This window comes from Panthera leo, chromosome D1 (genome assembly GCF_018350215.1).
Source record: "Panthera leo isolate Ple1 chromosome D1, P.leo_Ple1_pat1.1, whole genome shotgun sequence".
Taxonomy (NCBI): Eukaryota; Metazoa; Chordata; class Mammalia; order Carnivora; family Felidae; genus Panthera; species Panthera leo.
Window position 1 is genome coordinate 40,456,170 of NC_056688.1, and position 25,387 is coordinate 40,481,556.

Genomic DNA, 25,387 nt, shown 5'->3' on the forward strand with positions numbered 1-25,387 from the left:
AAAGAGACTCATCTTCCAATTAATATCTTTAATTGATTTACTGAGGAGCACTCCAAAAAAAAAAAAAATCTTTTGAAGAACAGGAGAAGGAGAAAAAGGAGGAAATCTGGGCTGAACAGGGAAGTAAGCCTCAGGTCACCGTGTCTCTTTCAAAGGGAGTGCTTCCTGTTGATAACCACATGAAATAAAGCGTAAGGCTGATTCAGGGATTTTGAATAATCATCCTAATGAGCAAAGGAAAACAATTTGCTATCAACTGGTACATTCTGAGGAAAAAAAAAACAAAAACACTTGCCATGGAAAATTTCAAAGAAACAACATAAAATATGTCAGACTTGTGTAGAAGGAAGCGTAGAGTGCCACTTTTTGTGCTGTTTTGGGTGGGGACTACTTCATATTTTAAATCAGACTTAAAATCATCTTCAGAATGTTTTCCTAACCGGGTTGTTGGCTTTCTTAAATATGAAGAACACATTTTTTGTGTGTGGGGGGGGTGGGGGATGGGCAGGGTAAGGATAGAGGATAAGGAAATTATTTTAGAAGGTGGAAATTTGTAGGTAGAGGCAAAGTAGAAATTATGCAAACTATAAAACTTTGGTGTGCTCCAGTTTAAAGATGAATGAAAATAAAATTTAGAGAACACCCAAGCAAAGATTTCCAGTTTCGGTTCCTGTTTAAATGGGGAAATCCTATGTGCTCTCCCTCACTGCCTGAGACTCACATTTTCCTCAGGGCCTCGTGATGAAAGACATAATCATTTCATGGGCTGAGTGGCATAAAATTTACATAAATTACATATGACATGTAGATTGTGTTTTCTTATTACTCATTTTTTATATCAAAAAGCATTTCTGGCTAGTTTTATGGTTGTAATTTTTTATACTTCTCACTCCTCTGCATGTGTGCATGCGCGCACGTGTGTGTGTGTGTGTGTGTGTGTGTGTGCGTGTCTCCCTCATCCACTACTATAGTTTCAAATGCTCTGGACCAGAAAGCTCTAAAGGGGTAGGGAGGTACACAAATGGAAAGCATATCAAGGGGAACTTGAGAGAGAGAGAGTCTGTGAAGTGTTTCTCAGTCCATCAATATGGCGAGCAGCCTCTGGTAGTCACTTCCAGGGCATGTGCTCCCAGTTAAACCAAGATATCACGGGAAACAAGGTTCCCAAAATCTTGCCTGAGTTTTAAAATGAATTTCTGACAAGGGACACAGAATCTAGACCAGCAGTTCACCATCAACCCTCACGCAATTTAATAACCTACCACTTAGGCATCCCATTTCATAAACGACGCCATATCTCTCCCCCAGGGCTCATTTCTCAGGCTCCCTTTTAGCCTGAAAGGTGATTTCATTTCATAGGAAACCATGTCCAATTCATCTGGGGTGAGAGTATCAAATGGTAGGAGTCCATTTTCACTAGCAGCATTCCGTTTAAACAAGATGTGCTTCCTCAGAGCCAGTAACACAACATGCAAAGCCAGAGTATGCTGGTGCAGCAGCGTTAGGCTAAACAAAAGGTGGGGGCAGGGGAGAACACCGCCGAGCTGGTCTGAGTTTCAACAAAGTGGGAAAGTAGAAAAGTCACAGCCTGAGCGTTGCTGCAGGGGTGTGCGGCAGAGATGGTTAAAAGCAAGGTTGTGAACAGCCCACATAACAGATAGTTCGTGTCAGGGACATTCCTCTGTGGCCATTTTTGGTAAAGACGGGTGTACCAGAGTAAACAGAGAGCAGAAGAGGAGGGTTGGATTTCTACTGGGTTCTAAAGTTAAATGCACCAAGTCATAATGTCCTAAAAAGCTTCAAAAATGGGACGAGAGTGAAAACACTTTAAGCCAGCAGCTACCGCTTGCATATTTTGGGCAGCAGGGCATTGGATCATGATTTGGTCAAGTCTTTCTTTAAAGAAGGGTCCAAAGTACCACCATCTCTCCATAATGAGATCCAATGGTGGGTATCACGCCACTGTCCTCTTTAGAGACATTTCCAGGCTCCTCCCCTAGCACATGATTCCATTCCACTCTGTGTGTAATTATAAAAACACCAACCAAAATCTAGTAGTCACCAAGGGGGAAGTGTTATGTGAGAAGCTTCCAAAACACTGAGCTGCTGAATGTCAATGAATTAAGGGAGTCGTTCACAAGCTGTTCATTCAAGTTCAGCATGTACAGCAAACTTAAGGAAAAATGCTAAACACCGATTACGGTTTGATCATGAATAGTTTTCTGTCTTGGAATGAAGCAAGCACAGTATAGGGCCGAAAAGGATATTTACATGGAAGGCAGGAGATGCTGGGTGGAGGTCAGGAAACAGTGGTAGGAAGGAAAATGCCTTCTAGAATCTGGTTTAAAATTCATTTTCTTAAAATAATGAATATACAAAGTGTTGTTTAGGCTTTTTATTATTTCCCTGAAACCTCTTCAGATGTGCTTCATGGTCTATATTGTTGTGACAGAGAAAAGAGAGGGTCATTTGGGAGCAAATTAGGGACAGAGGGCAGAATAGGAGAACTGAAGTATTTGATGTTAATTGAATGATTTTGAGCAAACGCTACTCGAATGGATAAACCGGTGTATTAGAAATGGTAGACAGACATGGCTTCTCTCAGGAGGGATGGGTAAGAGTTTTGTGATAAAGAAAGACCCAATCTATAGTCAGAGGACAGGCCTGCTGCTAAAGAGTTCACTTGCCCACTTGATCCAATCCTAAGGGATGGCTCCACTGGGGACAAGGTTCAAGAAGGACAGGTGTAAGCTTAGGAGACAGAAGCAGCCCAGAACCCAAAGAACCTATGACAGACTAAGAGCCAAGGTGATCTTTATATACCTGCAACACAGATAAGTACTTCAGCTAGAGTTGGACCCATGTGCTAGCTTGCACTGTCAGAGAGTTGTTTTCAAATAAAATAAGCAAAGACATTTTAAATGTTTACTCTCGAGAAGAACAACCATTTTTCTAATCGAAGTATCAGGTGAAAAGCTAGCAAAATGGGTGGCAGTGTCCGCCATCAACTGTGAGTCGAGAGGCATTGTTTGAAGTATGTAATAGCAGTGGTCGTTCCATACAGACATTTGCCATCGGGATAAAGATGCGGGGAATGAACTGTGAACCAGATTGCGTGCACATTACAAAGAATGTAAACCAAGGAGCCGCTGGGTTGAATCATAGTCTCCTGAGAAGTGTGAAGATATGTGACAAAGCCACAGAGGATTATGGGTTATTTTTGTTCCCTTCGTTTTCTTTCCTTTTAACACAGAGAATGAACATGCTGTGCATTGGGCTGTTTAAACACGGAACAGCTGAACTTTATTATGTTTCCTTTTAATTACAGCTTTCTTAACTGGGTTACAAGTGGAGCTTCTGTTTCTGGAAGCTGAGGAGGGTCTAGCTACATAATACTGTAAGCAATGGTCTCTTTGGAGGAACAGAAAAGTGACTGGCAGATCAGTGGTACGGGGGGCCAGACTTGGGAACAAAATCTTGCTTGCTACAGTTTTTGCAAATTCCTATTACAGTGGGAGGAAAACGAAGGAAGTTAAACAACACTCAGGTAGATCTGGAAATATGGAAATGAGGAGACAATACTCTCAGGGGAAAAAGCATGCAGAAACACTCTTTCTGCTTACTTAATGAGAATTCATTCGTTATAGCATTTGTAAGCTGTTAAGTGCTAGGCCAGGACGTCGCATGCTCTGTAACCTTGAGTGTCTGTATAGGTGTCTAAATACACTAGGTCTATGATGGAACCAAATCTTTACTCCACTGGAAGAGTCACAGAGTATTTACCTGGGCAAGGCCGATAAATACACCCGACATCTCATCTCAGATCCATGCCGACAGTATATGTCAACACTCAACCACAGTATACTGCCAAGTTTCTCAAGCATTGGGAAGCACGATTCCCTCTCCTTTCCCTTTGTGTTAGCTTGGCCAAGGAAGATGCTTAGGCAAGGAGAAAGGGAAGAGAGTGGAAAGTCTGGATGGCCCAGGATAAATAAGCAAGAAATCTCGAAAGTGAGAAGGAAACATCTGAATACGATAAAGAAAACAATAGGTTTTTAGAGAAGGGGAAAGACACTGTCAGCAGATTGAAAAAAAAATGACTCTGTTAGATTAGAAAGGATTCTCAAAAGGGGGATTTGGTGCAAAGGGGACCATACTGATACTGAAAGCAACCCCAGCATCTGGAGGAAAGATTTAACTTTGGTGGTGACATAGAGTTGGTGTTTCAAGATGTTGTTGGCTGGATGTGGGGATGGAAATAAAAACACATTCTGTTTGGGCACTGGGCCCAGTAAGCTCAATCTGTAAGAGAAGCTCAGCTAGATGATACCAGATCTACAGTGAAATCTCTGTGGTGGAAGCATCTAGACTAGAGGGACAACCCTGTAGGTCTTCATGTAGAGAACTACTCCATGTACTGATACGGGGAGGATTCTTTAGGAAGAGTACAGCATTTAGAAGCACGAAGGTGGCGAAACATGGAAACTGCTGCTATGTTTTTGATAATGATTTCTGGATGTGTATTTGGAGCAGCCTGAAGAGATTCACTCCAGGGAGGGCTGTCATCTGTAAACTGCCCCTCTCTTCTTGGACTAGCTCTCATTTTGTCCAAGGGGCTATGGTTGCTATGGCTGGAAAGACACTGGAAGTTCACCCTGACTCTGGGGTCATCTCAAGAGGCATTAGTAGGGTTAATGCATTGGCTGGCTGGAGCATCTCCTCCATCACCATGGTTTATTCCACTCACCCTGAAGCAATCAACAGAAGCGCTGGCAGGAGGAAGGAATGAGGAGAAAAAGACCTTGACCTAAGGGTTAAGAATGAGATTGGATTGGGGTGCCTGGGTGGCTTAGTCGGTTAAGTGGCTGACTCTTGATTTAGACTCAGGTCGTGATCTCATGATTTGTGAGTTCGAGCCCCCTCATCAGGCTGTGAGCTGACAGCACAGAGCCTGCTTGGGATTCTCTCTCTCCCACTCTCTCTGCACCCTTTTCCCAGCTCATGCACACACACACACACACACACACACACTCATTCTCTCTCTCTCTCTCTCTCTCAAAATAAATAAACATTAAAAAGAGAATGATCATTGATCAACAGAAATGAAAATGCACAATAGCACTAACAATGCGAACATGAAAACGTGCAGGTAATGTTACATGCAGCATTACTAGGCATGCTTACCTCCACCCAATCACACACACACACACACACACACACACACAGAAATGCTAAGGAATTGCAAACTGACTTGGATATCTGGGGTCAGAGCGTCAGAGAAAGGTATGCTTTGTAGGATTTGTAGGATTTGTGCTGTGTACAAATAAGGGGTTCCTGGGTGGGTGGAGATGGTAGCAGGTTGTGTTGTGGGGCACGAGGTTGCAGACATGGATCACAGGAGGGAGAGAAGCAGTGCTGTGGGGTGTAGAGGTGCTTGTGAACTGGTGCGTCAGGGGAGGAAGGAGGTACGCTGGTGGCTGATGAGAGACAGCAACCCCTCCCACAGCTTAGGACAGCACACCAGGAGCCCTGTTGCCTGTTGAGGGTTGACTGCACTCGTCTCTGGGACATTTAAAAGAAATCGATCATTATTGCACATGCCCCTAGAGGCTTGGTATCAGGGGCCACATGTGCAAACCAAGATGCATTTTCTACAACTCCGACTGGGGGCGGCAGTGAAGGAACCACGAAGGATGACAGCGCAGACAACCAGGTGAGGCACGTGTGCCACCAAGAAAGAAGAAGCTGCACGAGATAATAACTTTGTGGGCTGAAAACTAGTGAGAAGATACGGAATCTAAGACATCTTTCCTGGATCAGAAGAGGTTCCACTTCTAATGCATTAAGTGGAGACGAAGAAGGAGTTGAAAGTTCAGAATGAGGATGGTCATGTACAGGGATGGCGTGACTAATGCCAACTAAGGAAAGCAAAGACATTCTACCAGCATTCCGTAAGATGAAATATGTAGAAAACACGCCCATTTTGGGGGAGTTCACAGGACCTTCTACTGAGGTTTGGTTGGAGGCCACGGGGCATTCTTTTTCCTGTGCCTCATGAAAACAGATGTGGAATGTTCTAAATGCTTTCTCCAGATCCAGCCATTCCTGGGAAGAGAGGTAGGTTCCTGCCCATCCGATCCAGGCAATGACAAATGGAGGGAAATGATTCCCACAGACCAGGTTTCTGGATTCCCGGCCTCCCACAAAGAACCGTGGGAAGTCAGACCCAGCTCAACCCGGTGTCAGATCCAGGGCTGGCACAGTCTCCCCGTTCTGTCCTCCAGGCTAGGGGCTGTTTTGTTTCGCCATCCTCAGCACTGGTTTCCCCTGCACCACCTCTCCCTGCCTATGTGTGGAGGGCAGGGCTGCTGTTCTGCCCTCTCCTTTTGCAGCCTGCTTGCTCATTTTCTTTCAAAGAATTTAAAGGTTGGCTCCCAAGGTCTGTCCTGCAGGCTTCCGTCTGCTTTCTCTATTCTGTTCTCGTAGGAAGCTCTCACTGGCTATATATCTGGGTTCCATTTCCTGTCTTTACTTTTGTGGATGGCAGCCAGGGACCCCTCTTGGTGGAGCTTTTTGGTCTATGAATGGCACTACCGCGGCAAAACAGAGGTGTTGGGATAAATTTTAATTTATTTTTCAATCGGAAAAGGCCCAAAAACCCAACCTACAAAATGATCAAAACAAAACAACAAAAAGCCCATATACCTCAAAAGCAAAGAGAAAAAAATCTTTTTAAAGAAATCGAAACCACCCCTCCCCCCAAATTCAAACCCCATCAAACCTCAAACAAAGGAGTCAGTGGATACGAGTAATGCAATAGTTGTTAGAGGCATGTATGAAATCTGTGGGCTGCACTTCAGCCTGTCACAGGCAGTTATGAAAGATGTAATTTAATTTGCTTAAAAAAAAAAACCGTAAAAGGCAGATTGGATAGCTGTATTTTAGCAAATGTGTTTGCACTAAGGGTACCTTCTGTTGAACAGTTCTGCCCACAAGCTGTCTGTAGAATATAGAACATCTCTCGAGCATGCTTGCCACCTTGAAGCAGGGCAGTCGGGAGCAGAAAAAAAAAAAAGAACAGAATGCAGAAAAAAGGTGAAGAAAAAGAGAGAAATGAAGGACAGCAAAGTCTAGTACCATCAATACATTTAGAAATGAGATTAGCCAAGTGTGACAATAGAATTTAAATGACACACAGAAAGACATTAAGATTGCAGTAAATAACATACTATGGAAAATCCAGCCAGAGAGCACTTTCTGTTCAGCTTAGCTACAGAGTTGGAACGAAAGCACAGGTCGATTATTCATTTTACTGGCTCTTTTGCATTCCAGCACTATATATCTTTTCGTCTTAGCACTAATTGTTAGTGGTTTTTTTTTTTTTAATTTTTAAATTTTTTGTATTTTTTTTTTGTTTTTGTTTCTGATTTTTTTTTTTTTTTTTTTGCTAGTTACTCCAGTCAATGATTACGTTGGCCAGTACTGCTCTGGGGGACTCGAACTTACCAACTATGTCAAACCACAGAGGGGTGTTAGCTGGCTGCACAGACACCACCCCCACAATCTCGGTGACTCTATCGCTTTCCATTACTGTGAAGTTATAAAACGGCTCATCAAAAGTCAGTGGTATAGGTGAAGGGGGTGGTTTCTTAATCCATTCAATGTGGAGGCGGGCCGTGGAGGATTTCTGTGGGCGCCCATTGTCCACTGCCTTTATCTACTCACACGGAGAGAACAGAGAAAGAGGTCTTAGAGCTCAGTCAGATCCCTGTGGAAATCTAGGTCTGTCACACATCTGTTGTTGGCCCAAGAATCCATCCTCATCAGTGTCAGCAAAGGGAAGGGAGAGTGGATCTGGGGAGAATGAGCTCAGGAATTGGGGGAGACAACTCAGTCACCTGGGGATCCCACACCGCATTCACCAGAAGGTGATCTGAACCACCGCCAACTTTACAGATGTGGACAACTTGAAAAGCAAAAGCGGCGCTTATCATTTTTAGTGTTTTATGGGCACAGATGATAGTGACATAGACAAGAATAGCTAATTTGATTCCTTATACCTCCGGTGGTGATTCTTGAAAGGGAAGAAAGTGTACTGTGAATCCTTATGTGTGAATGATGAGTGTGTGTGTGTGTGTGTGTGTGTGTGTGTGTGGTTGTGTTGTGCAGCTCCTTCCTTCTGCTTTATTCTGGAGAAGCACTCTATTCACTCAGAATCCCAGGAGGGTGATGGGCTAGGTGTGAGAGAGGCAGCAGCCTTGCTCTAACTGCCTCAGAAGCCTTTGAGTTACACTAACTCTGAAGGGGTGAAGGACTCTCTTGGTGAAAGCATGGGCTCCCAGAGACAGCAGGATAGGGAGGAGGGGTACCAATGACCCTCCTCTGTGATCTTATTTAAGAACTGAAGAAAGCATGTCTCCTCACCCAGCTGTGCAGGGTCAACTGCTATGGTGTCCTGGACTTCAATGAGGGTTCAAGTCCAACAAGCAAAAACCACTGATGGGAAATTTAAAAATGAGTTTTTAAATATCACATATTAAAAATAACATGTATAGGTGCATGGCCAATCATTACAGCCTTTAAAACAGCAATTACTCACAGCACCCAAATGCTATATGTTCATGGATGATCACTTTGCCCCAGAAAATTCCTGTGAGATTGAAGACCCCTTGAAGATACAGGTCTTAGGTCAGGTTTCCTGGGAACAGAGCTTGAGACAGGGATTTGAGTACACGTCATTTTGCGGGTTGGGGAAGTGTTCGCAGGAGAAAGGGACTGAATGAAGCAGATGGACAGAGAAAGATGGTAAGTAAAGGCGTGGTCTCAGTTGAAATTTAATCTCAGCCTGATCCCATGGGGAGTTCTGAATCATCAATCCCACTGCTGTGTTGGAGACATCTGGAGGCAAGGGGCTAGACTTTTGTGTCAGTTATTCATTGGGAATGGGCTGCTGGGCTGGGGCAGGAGTGGAGAATCTCCTGGGACAAGAAGTTTAGCCAAGGATGATCGTCTCAAGAAGGGGACATCTGTGAGCCCTTAGCAGCCAGCATGCACAGCAGTTGGGGCATAGCTGCCCCAGCCTGGTAAAGGGGATCTGTGTGAGGCACCAACAGTTTCTACTATAGTCCATTCAGTCCTTAAAGACTCCCATTGTCAAATCTCACACAACTATAGTAGCACACATTATATCAGAGCTACTAATGGCAGACACAGAGCTAGTATTTTATTATCCACTTTTCTCTGCCCACTGTTCTGAGTATGTTATTGAGTAGGGAAAGAAAACCAAGTCCACACCATAAGAATGAACAGACAAATCGAGGGACTCAGACCATCCTTTAAAATCATCAAGGACTGACTTTATACAGCAGAGAAGGCTGTAAACTAACTAAGAGAAGGACAGCAGATGGTTCTAACTCTTGACCAACTCTTATTGGGACCCTGGAAAGTGCCCATCACTTGTAAGGATGACCAGTCCCCTTTCTGGCATAGGTGATATATTTCTAAAGTGGTTGGGGGTGGCGGGAGCAGGCTGGCATTTTAGATACAGGAATTTAAATCTCTATTTGAGATAGTGCTCATGTTTTTTGTTTTTGCTTTTAATTTTCTAATGGTAAAAAATGTAGTCATTTTTTAACTTAAGCGTTTTCATTTTTTTTGCAGAACAAGCATAGCTGTGGTCTGTGTCTCACAATTTACACAGCTAAATTCATGTCCTATCACACTGTCAACAATTACAAGAGTTGTCTCTTTGGGAAGTGTTGGGGACACATTGAGTGACTGATATGTTGAGTGGTGGATGTGATATTTCACTCTGCTATTCTTCTACCCTCAGTTTCTATCTATGCTGAGTACCTTAAAATGATGTAAGGCTACAGGAAGTGTGGTTGAGTGCAGACTGTGTACTGGGAATGGGGGAGGTTTGCTGACAGGATACAACCAAAGGAAATGATCTCATTATTTAAAAATATCACTAAGACAGAAAGCAGCCTTCCAAACTTGTTACTCTAAACTATTACTCTAAAGATTTATTACTCAAAGGAATATACATGAATAAGAAAGTAACTCCCACCCCCCATGCATGTTATTGAGGTTCAGAAAAATCTTACCGTTAGGATGTCATAACTCCCTGCTGTAAACTGCTTTCTGGAAGAAACCATGCCAGTTTTAGGGTCAATAAAAAACTTTCCATCATCATTCCCATCCACGATACTGTAGGAGATTTCTGCATTGGGGCCCTCATCTCTATCAAACGCAAAAGCCCTGTAAATGGGTTCTCCCCTCTTCTTTCGATCACGTTCTGGCAGCTTGATCTGGTAGACCTTCTCTGGGAACTGGGGCTTATTATCATTTTCATCCAAAACCTGAACCACCACCCAAATGGTGGACTGTTTTGGAGAGGAACCGCCATCTGTCACAGTCACCTGAGTTTTGAAAGAGAAAGCAGTTTGCAATCAGAACGGAGAAAAACTTTTCTTGCCACTCTTCCCTCTGCCCACCCCACAAAAGGTCTCTCCTATGCCTTAGGGCATCTCAACTTTTCTTATTCCTGTGTAGTTCATGGTCAATGCATAACTTTTCATAGTTCATCCGTAAAAGTAAGGATTGCCCTACATCCAGTAATGGAAACCATTGCTGAAAGGGCAGGAGGGAGGCAGAGCTCCCATTGTGCTGTGGTGTGGAGAGGGGGAAAAATACGATTGACTTTACAAAATGTACCGCTTGTATAAGCTTAATGGACATAAAATATGCCCCCCTAAGAGACACAAAAAGCAATATATAATCATTATTATATGTTAACCAGTGGGTATTTCTTCTAATTCTTGGACAATGGTATCACCATCTAAATTCTTTCAGTATTCACTTCCTTTTCTTTTTTCGTTTCCGTGGTCATGTAAAATTTGTGAGTTTTACATTGTCACTGTACAAAAAGAAAACCGAGCTATACGCTTCATAATTTTGATGGCTCATTGTAAGTGCATTTGACAGTCACAATATATTTTTAACAGTAGCAAAATAATTTTTTTTTTCTTGGCTCTGGGAAACCCGAGGGGGATGGACACTTCTTCCCACATCTCTGAGATGCTATTCTTATGAGTATCTGGGAAGACCAAGAAAGAGGAACGAATGAAGAGCAGGTATATAAAGAATTTACATGGCCTATGTAAAGTCTTTGAGTCTTAGTGTGAATAATCTTTTTCGGCATAGTGGTAATAGTTACTATCATATTAATAATTGTATGTGTAGATGGTGACACAGTTAATAAAGCACTCTTGCATGCGCTGTATCATTCACTTTCCCAAACACCCTCTTCAGGAAGTGGAGGTTTATTTGTTCCCACTGTACAGATGAGTAAATAGATGTCCCATTGCTACTAAGTGCCAAGCCAGATATTATTCAATTTTTCACAATTCTTAATATTCCATGTGACCACAAACCTGGAAGAACCTATATTTCGTCTTTAAATCATTACCTGGAATAAGACAGCTTACTACATCAAAATATGTACTGGGAGGCTAGAAGGAACATAAAGACGTACTCGGCACCAATAAGAGAAAAACAACAGTGAATCACAGCACCTGGTCATCCAGTTTTTCACCTAATAAAGCAACTGACAGGAATAATGGAAACAAAGGCCAAAAATGTGGGAAAACAAATTAAAGGCTTTTTGCAAAATGGGACGGCAATCTAGTTTAGTTTCTCTTACAAGCCGCCTAGGAGAACGGCTTTAATAGACTTAAGATACATTTTCATAGGAGTTCTTGCTTTCTTTGAAAAATCAATCAAGTTTCCCTCTAAAGTTATTTTCCCAATTGGTTTGTTATGTTTCACAAAAGAAACACGTCAGGACCAATATGTGCCAGGGCTGAATTTTGACTCTTGAGGTTTTCCCGGACACACTGAGCTCTTAAAGAGGCACATTCTGCCTTTGCTGCTGAAGTAAAATATTATACTCCCGGGTGAGTTATGTTGACCAAAACACACTGATTTCTTGGCCGCTCAGCTTCTCTGCTTTTCTTTTCGCCTCGAACAGCCTCTTTCCAAATCCAGACAACTCCCACTGCCTTCACTGTGCACAAAATCACCTCCTTGTTTTTCCATAAATGCCCTGCAGCAGGCTCTGTGAGGGGCTCTGGGGCTATGCTGGGGCCGGGGGCTGCCAAAGAAAGGAGAGAGACCTTCTTGGCTGTGTTCACACTCACTTGAGGATCCTGCTGCGGTAAAAACGCTTTCTTTTGGAGGACAGCTGGATTTGCAAACCCAGGCCCTCCAGTGTCTGCTTACAGGCCTGGAAGGGTGGTAGCCACACAGCTGTGGGCCCCGCCTCACCTCAAGCACCCAGCTGTTTTGCTCCCTCAGCCCATGCAGGCATCCTGTAACTCCCCCATCTCCTTATCCACAGTTTCTTCCACCACCTACAGCTGATCCTTCCCCAGTATGTACTCTTGTATCCTAGTCTCCTTCCCCATACCAAACCAACATGTTCAACTACTTACTAGCAATCTGTTCTCTGGACCTCTTACCCCCAATACCCCAAAAGTCACCGACTGAAATCATTACCCTCAACCTTCCCCTTCTCCTATTTTCATTCTCAGTGAATGATATTCCTACCTACTCACACCCTGGGCTGTCCCAGAACCCTGGGCATCCACCTAGAGTCTCTGCTCTAACTATCAGCATCCAACCAAGCTTGGAGGCAAGCAGGTATCTCTCACGTGCACGTTCCTGGCCATGCTGCCCCAGGACAGGCCTCCTCTGCAGCTTGTTTGGATCACCACAGTAGCCTGCTGGGTTCCCTGCCTCCATCCTTGTTGTAAAGTGTTATTGCTGCCTTAAAAATTTGATCATGCCACTGACCTTGTATGACACCCTTCAGGGGCTCCTTGAGGACAAGGATCTGGCCAGACTTATTAACATCTTGTATCATCCACCCCTTTCAGCCTCTATACCCAGTTACACTGTGAGCCTGGGAGGTTCCGAGGACGTCATGTTTCTACACCACTATTCCACTCACAGCTGTTTGTCCCACGGAATGCCCAGTCTTGGGAATATACCTGACTCATTCTAGAAGCTGCAATTCAAATACTCCTTCTGTGAAGTCATTCCTGCTTCCTGCAGACAGATGGAGGCGTTCCCGCCATGTTCCCAAAACACTGAGTGCATAACTCTAGGACACTAATTATCATCTGCATTTTCTTTTCTTTAAAAAAATATTTTTTAAATGCTTATTTATGAGAGAGACAGAGTGTGAGGGGGGAAGGGCAGAGATAGAGGGAGACACAGAATCTGAAGCAGACTCCAGGCCCTGAGATGTCAGCACAGAGAATGGCATAGGGCTTGAACTCACCAACTAGAAGATCATGACCTGAGCCAAAGTCAGATACTTATTGACTGAACAACCCAGGCACCCCCCTTTCCTCTTCCTCCCCCTCCTCCTCTTCCCTCTTCTTCTTTTTTAAGTTTACTTATTTATTTTGAGAGAGACAGAGACAGCACGAGTTGGGGAGGCACAGAGAGAAGAGAGAGAGAGAGAATCCCAAGCAGGCTCCATGCTGCCAGTGTAGAGTCTGATGTGGAGCTCGAACCCACAAAGCCATGAGATTATGACTTGAGCTGAAACCTAGAGTTAGATGCTCAACTGACTGAGCCACCCAGGCACCCCTATCAACTGCATTTTTCAAGTCTCTGTTTCTTGTTGGTCTCCACTCAATCCTTCTAGAACAACCCTGGGTCAGGGACTCTTACTCATTGTTGTGTTCTGGCACCTGGTACAGCCCTAAGTGCCAAATAAACATCGTTAAATGAAATTAAGAACTAATTTACCCCAAACTTGTCCCTAAGATAATAAGTGGAGAGAACATTTAGACACTGAAGAGTCCGTTTCTTCATCTGAAGGAAATTAAGAGACTGATAACATATGATCTCCTAAGTGCTTCTTGCTTTGAGTCTGTGAATGGAGGTCGGGTGGAACTAGACACAATTTTAACCCTGCACCATGGGGTTCATACCCAACCTGCATCACTGAGAACACTACCAATCCCATGATTACCCATAATGATTTCTAGCCACTTCCAAAATCGTGCTGGTCATTGCGAACACTTATCTACAATCTACTGAAGTGATCTACTCATGTATTTGGCTCTTTCAGTATGCTGTGAGCCACTCAGAGGCAGGGAGTCTGTCTTTTTCATCTTTGCTGGAACCTGGTGTATTCTTGATAATGCTTGCTGAACTGAACTACGTCATTTCTGACCTCAAAGTCTTCATTTCCATTTTTATTTCTCTAGACCCACTCATGTGTCCAGCTACGTTTGTACCTGGAATAGGAATAGGAATCGTTAATGATTCAATCATTCATACTTGATGTTGCCTTAGGCCTCAACCCACCAGGTGGAATTCGTCTATATGGAAAAGGAGTAACAGCACTGGAGATTAAAGCAAAACTAACTGAGATAAATCCCCACCATCTACTCCTCTGCATCATTTTCCATTAATTAGCTATTGTTTTGAAACTATCCCTTCTTGCCACAATCTGACAGGGAATACTGAGTCATCTCAACCTGGATTTTCTGTTCTCACCATTGATCAATAATCAGTGGTTCAGCAATTAATCAAAAACCTGAAAGATTAATTTCTTTAGGTGTTTCTGGCTAGCACCTAAAAAAAGGAATCACAAATAGTTCACTACCACTGAAAAGTACAGTACAGCCCATTTCATTTTTCTCTCATGCCCTTGGGGTTTGTGTCTATCAGGCAGAACCAGAGGAAATCAACAGGACCCAGTGGAGTATAACAATAAAACCATAAAGAGGAACATGTTTATAAGCCTATCTCTGGAAGATGCAAAGCTTTATAAAATGAAAAATGGATGGACATTGAGAATTCTGGAGTTATGGCAGCTGGTGGAAGGCCATGCTTCTTACTCACTGAAATTACTTGATGTATTTATATTTGCTCTCTCTCTCCCCATGGTAGAATATAAGCATGGAAGCTGCCTGAGTGTGGAGACCTTGTGTCTTGTCCACTGCTTTGTCACCAGTGATTATTGAGAGTATCTGAAAATATATTTAATATTTCTAAAATGGAGAGTTCAATTCTGGCATTCTCCTTACCTATTAATTCATCATAAATGGCTATTTCCAGGCCATTACCCTTAGCGTTGTACACCTCTCTTCAGGGATTACATATCCCCCTTCCTATACTTTATATTTATTCTTGACATTTTATCATCAGATATATATTTAATTCATATTCTTATTTATTGCATGTCTTCCTCGATCAGCATATGAGCTACATAAAGCATAGATTTTCATCTATTTTGTTCAGAGATGTATTCCTAGTGCCTGCCACAACAGATACAGTAAGTATTCAACAGATATTTATTAAATAAATGAAATATTCATCCAGTGCCTTCTAGTTACAAAACTCTTTTCAAGGTACATTGGGAGATAAACCAACCAACGAACCAATCAACAGAAAACATGGATTCATACTAAATTTACCCTTCCCACAGGCCCCAGATCCTATTCCATACCTGCAATCATTTGGCCTCGGTTTGGATATTTTCAGTAAGACCAAGTCAATGCCTTATGAAGCAGCTCATTTGTTGTCTGATAGGTTTGCTTTATTCAAAGCTCTTTTTTAATAGCGAACCTGAATCTACCTGAATCATTAGCCTAGACCGTTTGCAGCTTCCCATAGACTAGTTTTCCTTTTTTTAAAATTATACAGGAAAAATCAAATTCCTCTTCCACATTTTCCCAGTTATCTACTACTATGTAATGTAAAACCAAGTGGCTTAAATAACCATAATGCTTTTATTATCTCTCCTGATTTCAGGGGTTGAGTGGGGAAGTTCTTACTTGGAGTTGCTCGTGCAATCACAGTCGCAGCTAACTGGGCCTGAAGTCATTGGACACTTCTGTTGGGTGATGGTAGCCATTGGCTGGGACAATAGTGCTTCCTTGCTGCATGGTGGCTGGATTCTAGGAGTAAGTAGGCTAAAGGACAGAAAGTGGCAAGTGCCAGTTTCTTAAGGCCTGGGCCCAGAAGCTGGCACAGCATGACTTGATCCACTTTTTTTTTTCTTTTAAGTTTATTTATTTATTTTCAGAGAGAGAAAAAGCATGAGTGGGGGAGGGGCAGAGAGAGGGAGAGAGAATCCCAAGCGGGCTACGCACTGTCAGCTTGGAGCCCAATGTGGGGATCAAATTCATGAACCATGAGATCATGACCTGAGCCAAAGTTGGATGCTGAAACTACTGAACCACCCAGGTGCCCCACTTGATCCACATTCTATTGGCCAACAGTCCCAGAGTCCAGATTTAAGCAGCGTGGGCGGTGGGGGCATAAACCTCACATCTAGCTGCACGGAGGGTTAAATAATTACCTAATTTGGGGGGGGCACATTTTAAAACTGCCATACTCATAAAATCCATAGGGCTATTTCAGAATCCTCATTTCAGACTGAAAAGCTCTAATTTATATAATCATCTCTCAGGTCATTCATTGCATATAATGAGTTGTTATTCACTACACTGGTTACCTCTTTCAGTATGTTTTCCTAGATATCAGCTTGCTTCTTGAAATACAATGGCCAGGACAAAACAATGAAACAACAACATACCACACTTACTCAGGCCTGTGCAAACTACCTCCACTGTACTAGAGACAATCTCACCTCTATTTATTCCGTCTGTGATCATGTGTAGTTGTGGGGGTGGCGGGCAGCACACAGCTCTGTGATATGAACGAATTAAACCATTTAGGTCTTTTTCTTGTCAAAAACAATAAACTATTAAGTGTGTGGTTTGTTTTGGGGCGGAGCTAAGAGCAGAGTTTTCTAAATGTCCCTATTAAATTTCATCTTACTGGAGGGGCGCCTGGGTGGCTCAGTCGGTTGAATGTCCGACTTTGGCTCAGGTCATGATCTCACAGTTTGTGAGTTTGAGGCCCGCATCCGGGTCTCTGCTGTCAGCTCAGAGCCTGCTTCAGATCCTCTACCCCTTCTCTCTCTGCCTCTCCCCTGCTTGTACTCTCTCTCAAAAATAAATAAACATTAAAAAGTTATTATTCAGGAGCTCACCAAGCAGCAAAGACCAACTGAGAGAGGCACACTTCTTGCTCCTTTAATTGTTCCGTTAATTGTTCCTTTAATTGTTTCCTTTAATTCCTTTAATTGTTCAAACAATCTCATGAGATAGGTACTATTATTAAACCTATTCAATAAAGAAACTGAATTTATGAATTTGTCCTAGGTCACAGTGCTCATAAGTGGCAGAGTTTGTTTTAAACCTGGCAGTTTGTTTCTCTAAACCAGGGATGGGCAAACTATAGCCCATGGGTCAAACCTGGCCACTCGTTTTTGTAAATAAAGTGTTATTGGGATGTAGCCACGCCCACTCATTAACATATCACCTATAGTTGCTTTCCTGCTATGAAAGCATAGTTGAGTGGTTGTGACAGAGTCACAAAGTCTAAAATACTTATTATTCAGCTCTCTATGTAAAAAAATTTGCTGACCTCTGTTTTTTTTATGTTTAGTTATTTTGAGAGAGAGAGACAGAGAGAGAAAGCAGGGGAGGGGCAGAGAGAGAGAAAGAGAGAGTAGATCCCAAACAGGCTCCACACTGTCAGCACAGAGCCCAATGCGGGGCTCGATCTCAGGACCATGGGATCATGATCTGAGCTGAAATCAAGAGTCAGATACTTAACCAAGGGGAGCCACCCAGTGCCCCTTGCTGACCTCTGTTGTAAACCTTACGTTATGTTCTGCTGCCTCTTTTGCCTGCTTTGCTCAGTCCTTTGCATGGTAATTTACATTTTTTTTTTTTACAGGAACCTGGCAGACATTGCCACTTCTATTCCACAGCTAGAGACAGTGAAGTTCAGAAGTTAAGGAACTTTTTGCAAGGCCACTCAGCCAGTAAGTGACAAAACACAGGTTCTCACCCAAGTCAATTTGGCGTCACAGCTCATGCTCTTTTCCCTAACCTAAACAGCCTATGTAGAAGCATCTGGTAACCATCTGTTGAAAATTCCCTCCCCAAACATGGCTATGGATCAACACCAAGCTTGTAGCGGTGCTTCGAGAGTCAAGCTTTTCCCTCCTTTGAAAACTGGGACCATCTTTGACTGTCTCTGGTCTTTTGGCACCTTTCCTGTTCTCCTCAATTGCTTAAAAACTGCCACGAGGTCTTGGGTGGCAGCTGCGACTTCTTCCAGCTCTCTGACTTAACACCCAAACTTATGTAGTGCAGCTGCGTCTTCTGCTATTTTCTTACACTTCTACATCTTTAGTCCCCGCTCAAAATCTGCTCTACCCTTCTCCCTAATAAAGGAGCTGGGAGGCAGGAGGGAGTGGGGGGGCTTTCACTTCCCTGCTATCTCTTCTTATCAGGCGCTCAAGTCATTACTCTGGGCAGGCCCTCTTCTAAGTGCTTAACAGATACTAACCCATTTATCCTCACATGAGTCCTGGGGGAAGCAGGGAGGGGGTGATTATTTCCATACTATGGGTTAGAAACAGGCACAAAAAGGCGATGGAAGTGGATTCAACCTGATCCAGAGTCTGTGCCCCCAACCATTACCCTATGCTGCATCTTACCTAAATGCTTGCCCCAACTAGTGGGTGTGGCCATATTCTTCTTCCTCTGAACACAGTTCAAACATGCCCTATCAATGCTCTCAGCACATCCTAGCAAGACACCAACAGTTTACTCTTCATGTTGCAGGTGGGACCTCAGCACGTCGGAGATGGGGCACGGTTACTACAGATCCATCTGCCATTGTCTAGGTTGATCACACCCCAAATGCGGTGTATTTCGGCATTCACGCTTGGCTGCTGCATACTTTCCCCCTATCCTGGCAACGCTCCTTCTTCTGAGTCTCCTGATTTCCAGGAGCTATTTTGCACCTGATACTCTTCTCAAGCAGAAGACAAAGCTCAAAGGTATTTATTTTTCCCTCCTCCATCTCATGATCAAACGTCTCAAGGCCTACCTAATAGATTTGTGTATGGAAGAAATCTAAAGGTAAAGCCATTTAAACTAAGGCAGAGCTTCCAACCACATGTAACAAATAAGTTTCAGATATACTGTGATATTGAACCTCCTAACTCTTGGGTAGATGAGTGTGACCTCATATAGCTGGACCCCCACGGCTGGTGATCTCTGGCTGGGGTTAGCCTTTCTCTTAACCTAGAAGTATTGTACACATATAATCATTTTCTGTGTGCACCATAACGGGATAAAGGTTATGAGGCCCCATAACAAATTACTAATAACATTATCCTTTCTTGGATCTGATTGTATTTTAAAGCAATATGCCTAGGGAGGTCACTGGATCCAGACGACACACTTTCTGTGCATAGGATTTTATGTTATTATTATTATTTTTAGAAAGTTTATTTATTTTGAGAGAGAGAGAGCACATGTGAGCAGGGGAGGGGCAGAGAGAGAGGGACAGAGTGAGAATCCCAAGCAGGCTCGGCTCTGTGCTGTCACCCCAGAGCCGAAAGTGGGGCTTGAACTCATGAACTGTGAGATCATGACCTGAGCTGAAATCAAGACTTGGATGCTTAACTGATTGAGCCATCCAGACGCCCCTCTATGCATACAATTTTAGATGCTATGGCTGTTGACAATTAATTCCAGTGAGGATGCTCACCTATTTTCACTATTTTCTTACAAGACCAGTTATGGGTAGCAATGTTCTTACCCTTTATGTCTCCATTCTTAGTCACCACACAGGTAGGCAAACAGATGAAGGGACTGAGTGTTGAATATTTTCTTATCCCTATGACATTCTCACATGCACCAAAGAGCCTCAGAGTAAGGGAAAACTTGCCCCTATTATAATCGGGAAAGTATAGAGTCACTAGACGTGAAGAGAACTCATGAGTAAGTGAGAATTTAGATAGTATTCTGGTTCATTCCACTTGCTTTACAGATGAAGAAACAGGTCTAGACAGATGGGCTTCTTAGACCAACATCATATTACCAGCAATAACCTTAATCTTTCCAAGACATTGGTTCCAGGATTCCAAGCTGCCTTTTGAGCTTCAAATGAGGCCTACTGTTCATACGTTCTCAGCTGTGTGATTTCGATATTGCACAGGTTTTAATTTAGGTATTTTTCAGAATGCTAAACCCTTTAAAAAAGGAAGAAATGTGTCTAGAGTAGATGTTATGTTTCGTTTTTATGTTTACTTTTTATCTTCAAAATGTTTCACAAACATTAAATACTTAATCCTCCCACGATAGCAGAGAAGTTGAAAACAACTTTATCTCCTCTCCGCAAGTGGAGAATAGAGAAACGACCTTCTCAAAGTTATACTCAGGGGTTGATATTAACGTGGCGGCTGGAATTCAGACCTGTCTGCTGGTGGGCTCAGACGGCTGCATTGCTGGAAAGGCAAGTGCTTCCTGCCATTTCTAGAAAGAAAACTACGTACAAACAGTAAATTAAAGGGTAGGTCTCTAAGGAGGAACAACTCTTAAAGATAAACCTTCTGAAAGGTGAAGTCACTGAACTAAAATTAACCTGTACTATCACCCATATTTTCCATGGAGGGAAGGAAATAAAAAGCCAGGTTTAAACCACCTGCCCTTGGCTTTATTCCATGTGATTTCTCTTATTTGACCCATAATTTGGCATTAAGAAATCACCTGAAGATGGATAGGTCCTCCAGTCACTTACCATCCTGCCTTCCCCATCCCACGCTGCTGTCCCCTAGGTACAGTTGAGGGACATATTCTCTGGGCGGTGGGATGTTCATGTCTCTGCTATTTCCAGTTTCAGGAAGTTAGATATTTCAGGACGTGTATGCTTACTGGGTTGAATACCTTTGTGGACTGGCTTATTTTACATACTTCATTTGAAATAATAAAAAGGAAGCGATGAGGAATGAAAGTAAACAAGGAAATGCAGTACCTGGGTGTCTCAGTCGGTTAAGCATCCGACTTTGGCTCAAGTCACGATCTCCTGGTTCGTGAGTTTGAGCCCCGCGTCCGGATCTGTGCTGACAGCTCAGAGTCTGGACCTGCTTCAGATTCTGTGTCTCCCTCTCTCTCTCTCTCTGACCCTCCCAGACTCACACTCTGTCTCTCTCTCTCAAAAGTAAATAAACATTAAAAAAAAAAAAAAAAAAAAAAGGAAAGGCAGGTGTGGAGGCAACGCCATGGGAAGAGGTGAATCTAGGAGGCACGGGGTGGGGGGTAGCTTTTTGAAGAGAATTGGGGTGCATTCCCTTCTGTGTATGGAAGGACATTTACAAAGGCATGGAAACAAGAAAATTTATTCACTAAATGCTACAATTAGCAATCTTTGGGGAACAGATGATATAAATCTGATGAGAGTTTACTCTGAACTATCTTTCAGAAAGTTCGTTTGTCCTAAACAGTTAAAAACACAAACCAGAGGTGCTCTGTGATCCACAGAACCATGGAACCTAGGTCTTGGGGCCACTGAACTGTGTCATTCATTATTGCCATCTCTTCTCTTCGCCCAAGCTGCCACTATTGGGGAATCTTAGGACAAAGTCTGCCCATGATCCACCCAGAGATCCCTGCTGAGCACTCGCGGTCTGTCTTCTGCAGGGCATGGATTCCCGCAAGTCTGTGAGCCACTCCATGGGCTGGTCTACACTATCACATAGTGGGTCCTCAATAAATGTTTGTTGGTTGAAGGCATGTGTGAGCCTTGCATCTCAAGACAACGAAGGTACCTTTTCATTGCCATGTTTAGACCCAGCAATTTCTAAATGGCAGCTTTTTTAGAAAGATCCTTGACCAATTCACTTTGGTAGTGGCTGCTAAGATTATAGCTTTGTCCAAATCTCTTCTTTGCACTTCAGGAAATAAAGTATTTCCCAGCCTGACATCTCTTAAAGCTTTTTTGCCTGCAGAGAGGTATACATCAGCTACTAATCTCATCACATTTCCATTTCCTTCCAGGCTCATCTGCTCATCATTTTCTATTCATAAAACTTGCTTGATTCTAATCTTTCCTATCAGCAGGAACTAAACACCTCCTCAAAGTTTCTTTAGAATGATGGTGATTACCACACATGTGCTAACTCACCCTTTCAAACAGATGGGTCCAATCTATGTGCTCACATGTGGGCCATTAAGAAAGTTCTGCTATGAACTCAGAGGTGACATCACATGAGCCCCAGGACTAAATACCCCTGTACTGTTTCGTAATTCCCCTGACATCCAGGCCTTAGTCGATATAGGATTCCACATTCCCCTCTCCGTGAAAGAATCCCCCAGGTACGAATTACAATATGGTGTATTGGTAGCCTCCCTATTTCCTGGCACCGGACCTCACACTTTTATCGTGGCGGACGCTCATACCTTTAGCTCCACTGATGATGCTTTTTGAATTTCAGCACTAACACTTCCACCCGACACCAGGTTTTTTGTCTTTCTTCCCACAATAAAGACTTAATGCAAATAAATAAATAAATGAAGACATTGTTCTAATTACTAGCTCCGGAAAACGGCGTTACCTCTCTCAGCAATTCAACACGGGTTTGCCTGGCAACTTAGCAGGTCATTTAGCACCTTATCTGCCTCAAAAAAATGAATTGTAAATCTATCAGCCTAAAAAAAATAGGCCCATGTGTATGGACAAGAGCACATATGGACCAAGGTAAAAATCATGAAAACTGGCGGCCCAGAGATAGGCTTTTGGGGGGCCCATGCAGTGTATTTTAGAAATTTCTGCCAACATTTATAAAGAGAGAGGTTTCATATAAAAATTCAAATTCCCAGCTTCTCCTGAAAAATCAGGACGGGCCCACCGCTCTTTATTGTGTTCCTGATGCTTCAACATGTGAGCTGTCATTCATCATCAATATTGTGCAGAGATTTTTCTTGGAATAGAGAAATACTTCTCACAATCCACATTCTTTTTTTTTTTATTTTTATGTTTTACATTTTTTCATTTTTGAGAGACAGAGAGAGACAGAGCACAAGCCGGGGAGGGGCAGAGAGAGAGAGAGGCACAGAATCCGAAGCAGGCTCCAGGCTCTGAGCTGTCAGCACAGAGCCCGACACGGGGCTCGAACCCACAAGCTGTGAGATCATGACCTGAGCCGAAGTCGGATGGCTAACTGACTGAGCCACCCAGGTGCCCTCACAATCCACATTCTTATCAAAAATGGCTCTAAAAGATAGATGGAGAAGTTCGTATTCAAAGACAAATGGAAGAGACCATATTTCTTTTTGTAAGTGAAGTAGATTCCAGTAGGCTTCATATGCAAAAGCTCAGCCTGCTCTACCATACTCATTTATGATGTCAGAGTAGGCTCTGCAGACATTTGAGCTTGTAACCCTTGGTTCAAGGTCTTGGTAAAAATCTCTCTGTAACGCTAGGATGCATATTTCAATGTGTGGCACAGGTAAAGCCATTGCTCTTGGCAGAGACCGTTTGGAGTAAGAAGAGTGACACATATATTATTCCTTTCTCCGGGTACTCTGATTTCAGGTACTATCATTTTATAAAAATCAAAAAGAAGTTTCAAAAAAAATTAAGGCATCTTTAGCCCTATAATCATCTAAACAACAAATATGAATCATCTTGAACCCTTCTCTTGCTTTCCTCCCATAGCTCATCAGCCATTAATGAGGGACACTGCTGGCTGTGAATCAGAAATAGGTGTCCCTCCTCAGGATGTGCCTGGAGGCCCAGCTTGGTAACAAAGACCGTGGGCCCCATTCAGTGCCCTGTGATCTACTCTGCCAGGTGTCCCTGAGCAGGCTGCATCCTATCCAGTTCTAATAGCAGCCCAGACAATTCTGCCTCTGAAACGTCAATTGTATCTCTTAGCTCTTTCTTCTCTCTTCTTGGGGTCAAGCTCTCAGCACCTCAGCCCAAACTGTTGCCCTGGTCTTCAACCTGGTCTCCCTGTCTCCGGTCTTGTCTCATCACCGTCCATATTGCAGAAGTCCAGAAAATCTTCTAATATGAAATTTAGATGATGTCAGGCCCTTGCTGAGAGGACTTCAATGGTTGCTCACTGCTGCAAGCAAATTTTATAAAATGTGTCATGGAGAACATCAGTCCTGCAATGCGCTTGCCTTAAAAGAGAGAGTCCAGGATCCTTGGAGTCTGAAGGGCACCATACAACTTTCTTGGAGCTTTACACTGCATGTCGATCAGAGTAAAGTAAAAGCGAAGAAGCTGATTTCACTTTGTTTAAACCAGTATCTCCCAAGCTGATTTGACAACAACACCTTTTTGTTGAGTGATGCTCATTAACATCCTTTAGATTTGATATTTCAAGGAATATACTTTGGGAGGTGCTGAATTCATTACAAAATAAAACCCACACTCTTCAGTATCAACCTGCAAGATTCTTTAGTATTGAGACAGCCTGTTCACTGGGCTACTCTCAGCCTCTATATCTGAAGCTTCAATCACAACACAATCAGATCACTTAATTCAACACACATATACTGGCACTTACACTGTGCAGTGTTTTAGACACTGGGTGTAGAGTGGTGAGCAAGATGGGCCTCCTTCCCTCAGGAAGCTCACGGTCTACTTGCTTCCAACATGGGACATGCACTTCAATGCCTGTCCACCTTCAGTTGAGGTTCCCACTGCACAAGATCCCCTTTATTCCCTTATTCTTATAGATCTTATAAAATCCTCCAAGGCCAGATGCAAATATCTGGTCCTTTATGACACCTTCGCAGAGACCACATTCTGGGAGAATCCCTCCTTTTCATGATTCACTGACTTTATTCATATACTGGCATCTCACTGATCGCATATCTAATTATTATGTTTGTCCTCTTTAACACTCTCACATTGAACTAGCCTGGAAGCTCCCCGGGGGGAAAGACAATACCACATCAGTCACTATATTGGCAGCATCAGGCGTGATGTCCTGATACATAATATATGCTTAACTAACATCAGTTCCTTTAGGTTTTCATAAGAGGCATCAGGAATGTGGCTCTTTAACTGGTAAAGGAATTACTTATCTTGCTTTGTTTTCCTACTTTTAACAGCATGTTATTTTAATTTTGAGTCATAGCAAGGATCTTAGATTGCTAATAAATTAGGATGAATTAGGCAGATATCCTGTTGGTTAGAAACAAACATTATTCATTATCCCATTAACAGAGCTATTAAAAGTCCTGTGCACTCTTATATTAATCACACAACAGGTAGGGTTTGTTCTTTACACATAATAAAATTAAAATCCTTGGGGAAACATGTCTCGGGATAAAGGCTATTAAAAGAGAAAGATGGGTCATCTTAGATACTTAAAGTATCTTAATTACTTTCACGAGACAAAAGGGAGTATATGTACATTTTAAATAAAGATCAGTTCAGTAGGTTTAAATAGATTCACAGGGACAAACTTGAGAAT

General features: G+C 42.9%; 1 protein-coding gene across 1 annotated transcript in view; it reads right to left on the reverse strand.

Annotated features, from left to right (window-relative positions):
- The window catches only part of LOC122201174 (protocadherin Fat 3-like), a 272,884-nt gene that overhangs the window by 32,020 nt on the left and 215,477 nt on the right, over nt 1-25,387 (reverse strand). The window contains exons 4-5 of the mRNA XM_042907116.1: nt 10,107-10,421; nt 7,507-7,717 (exon numbers count right to left, since the gene is read on the reverse strand). Of these exons, the coding sequence (XP_042763050.1) occupies nt 7,507-7,717; nt 10,107-10,421 (526 nt within the window). The remainder of the gene's footprint in view (nt 1-7,506; nt 7,718-10,106; nt 10,422-25,387) is intronic.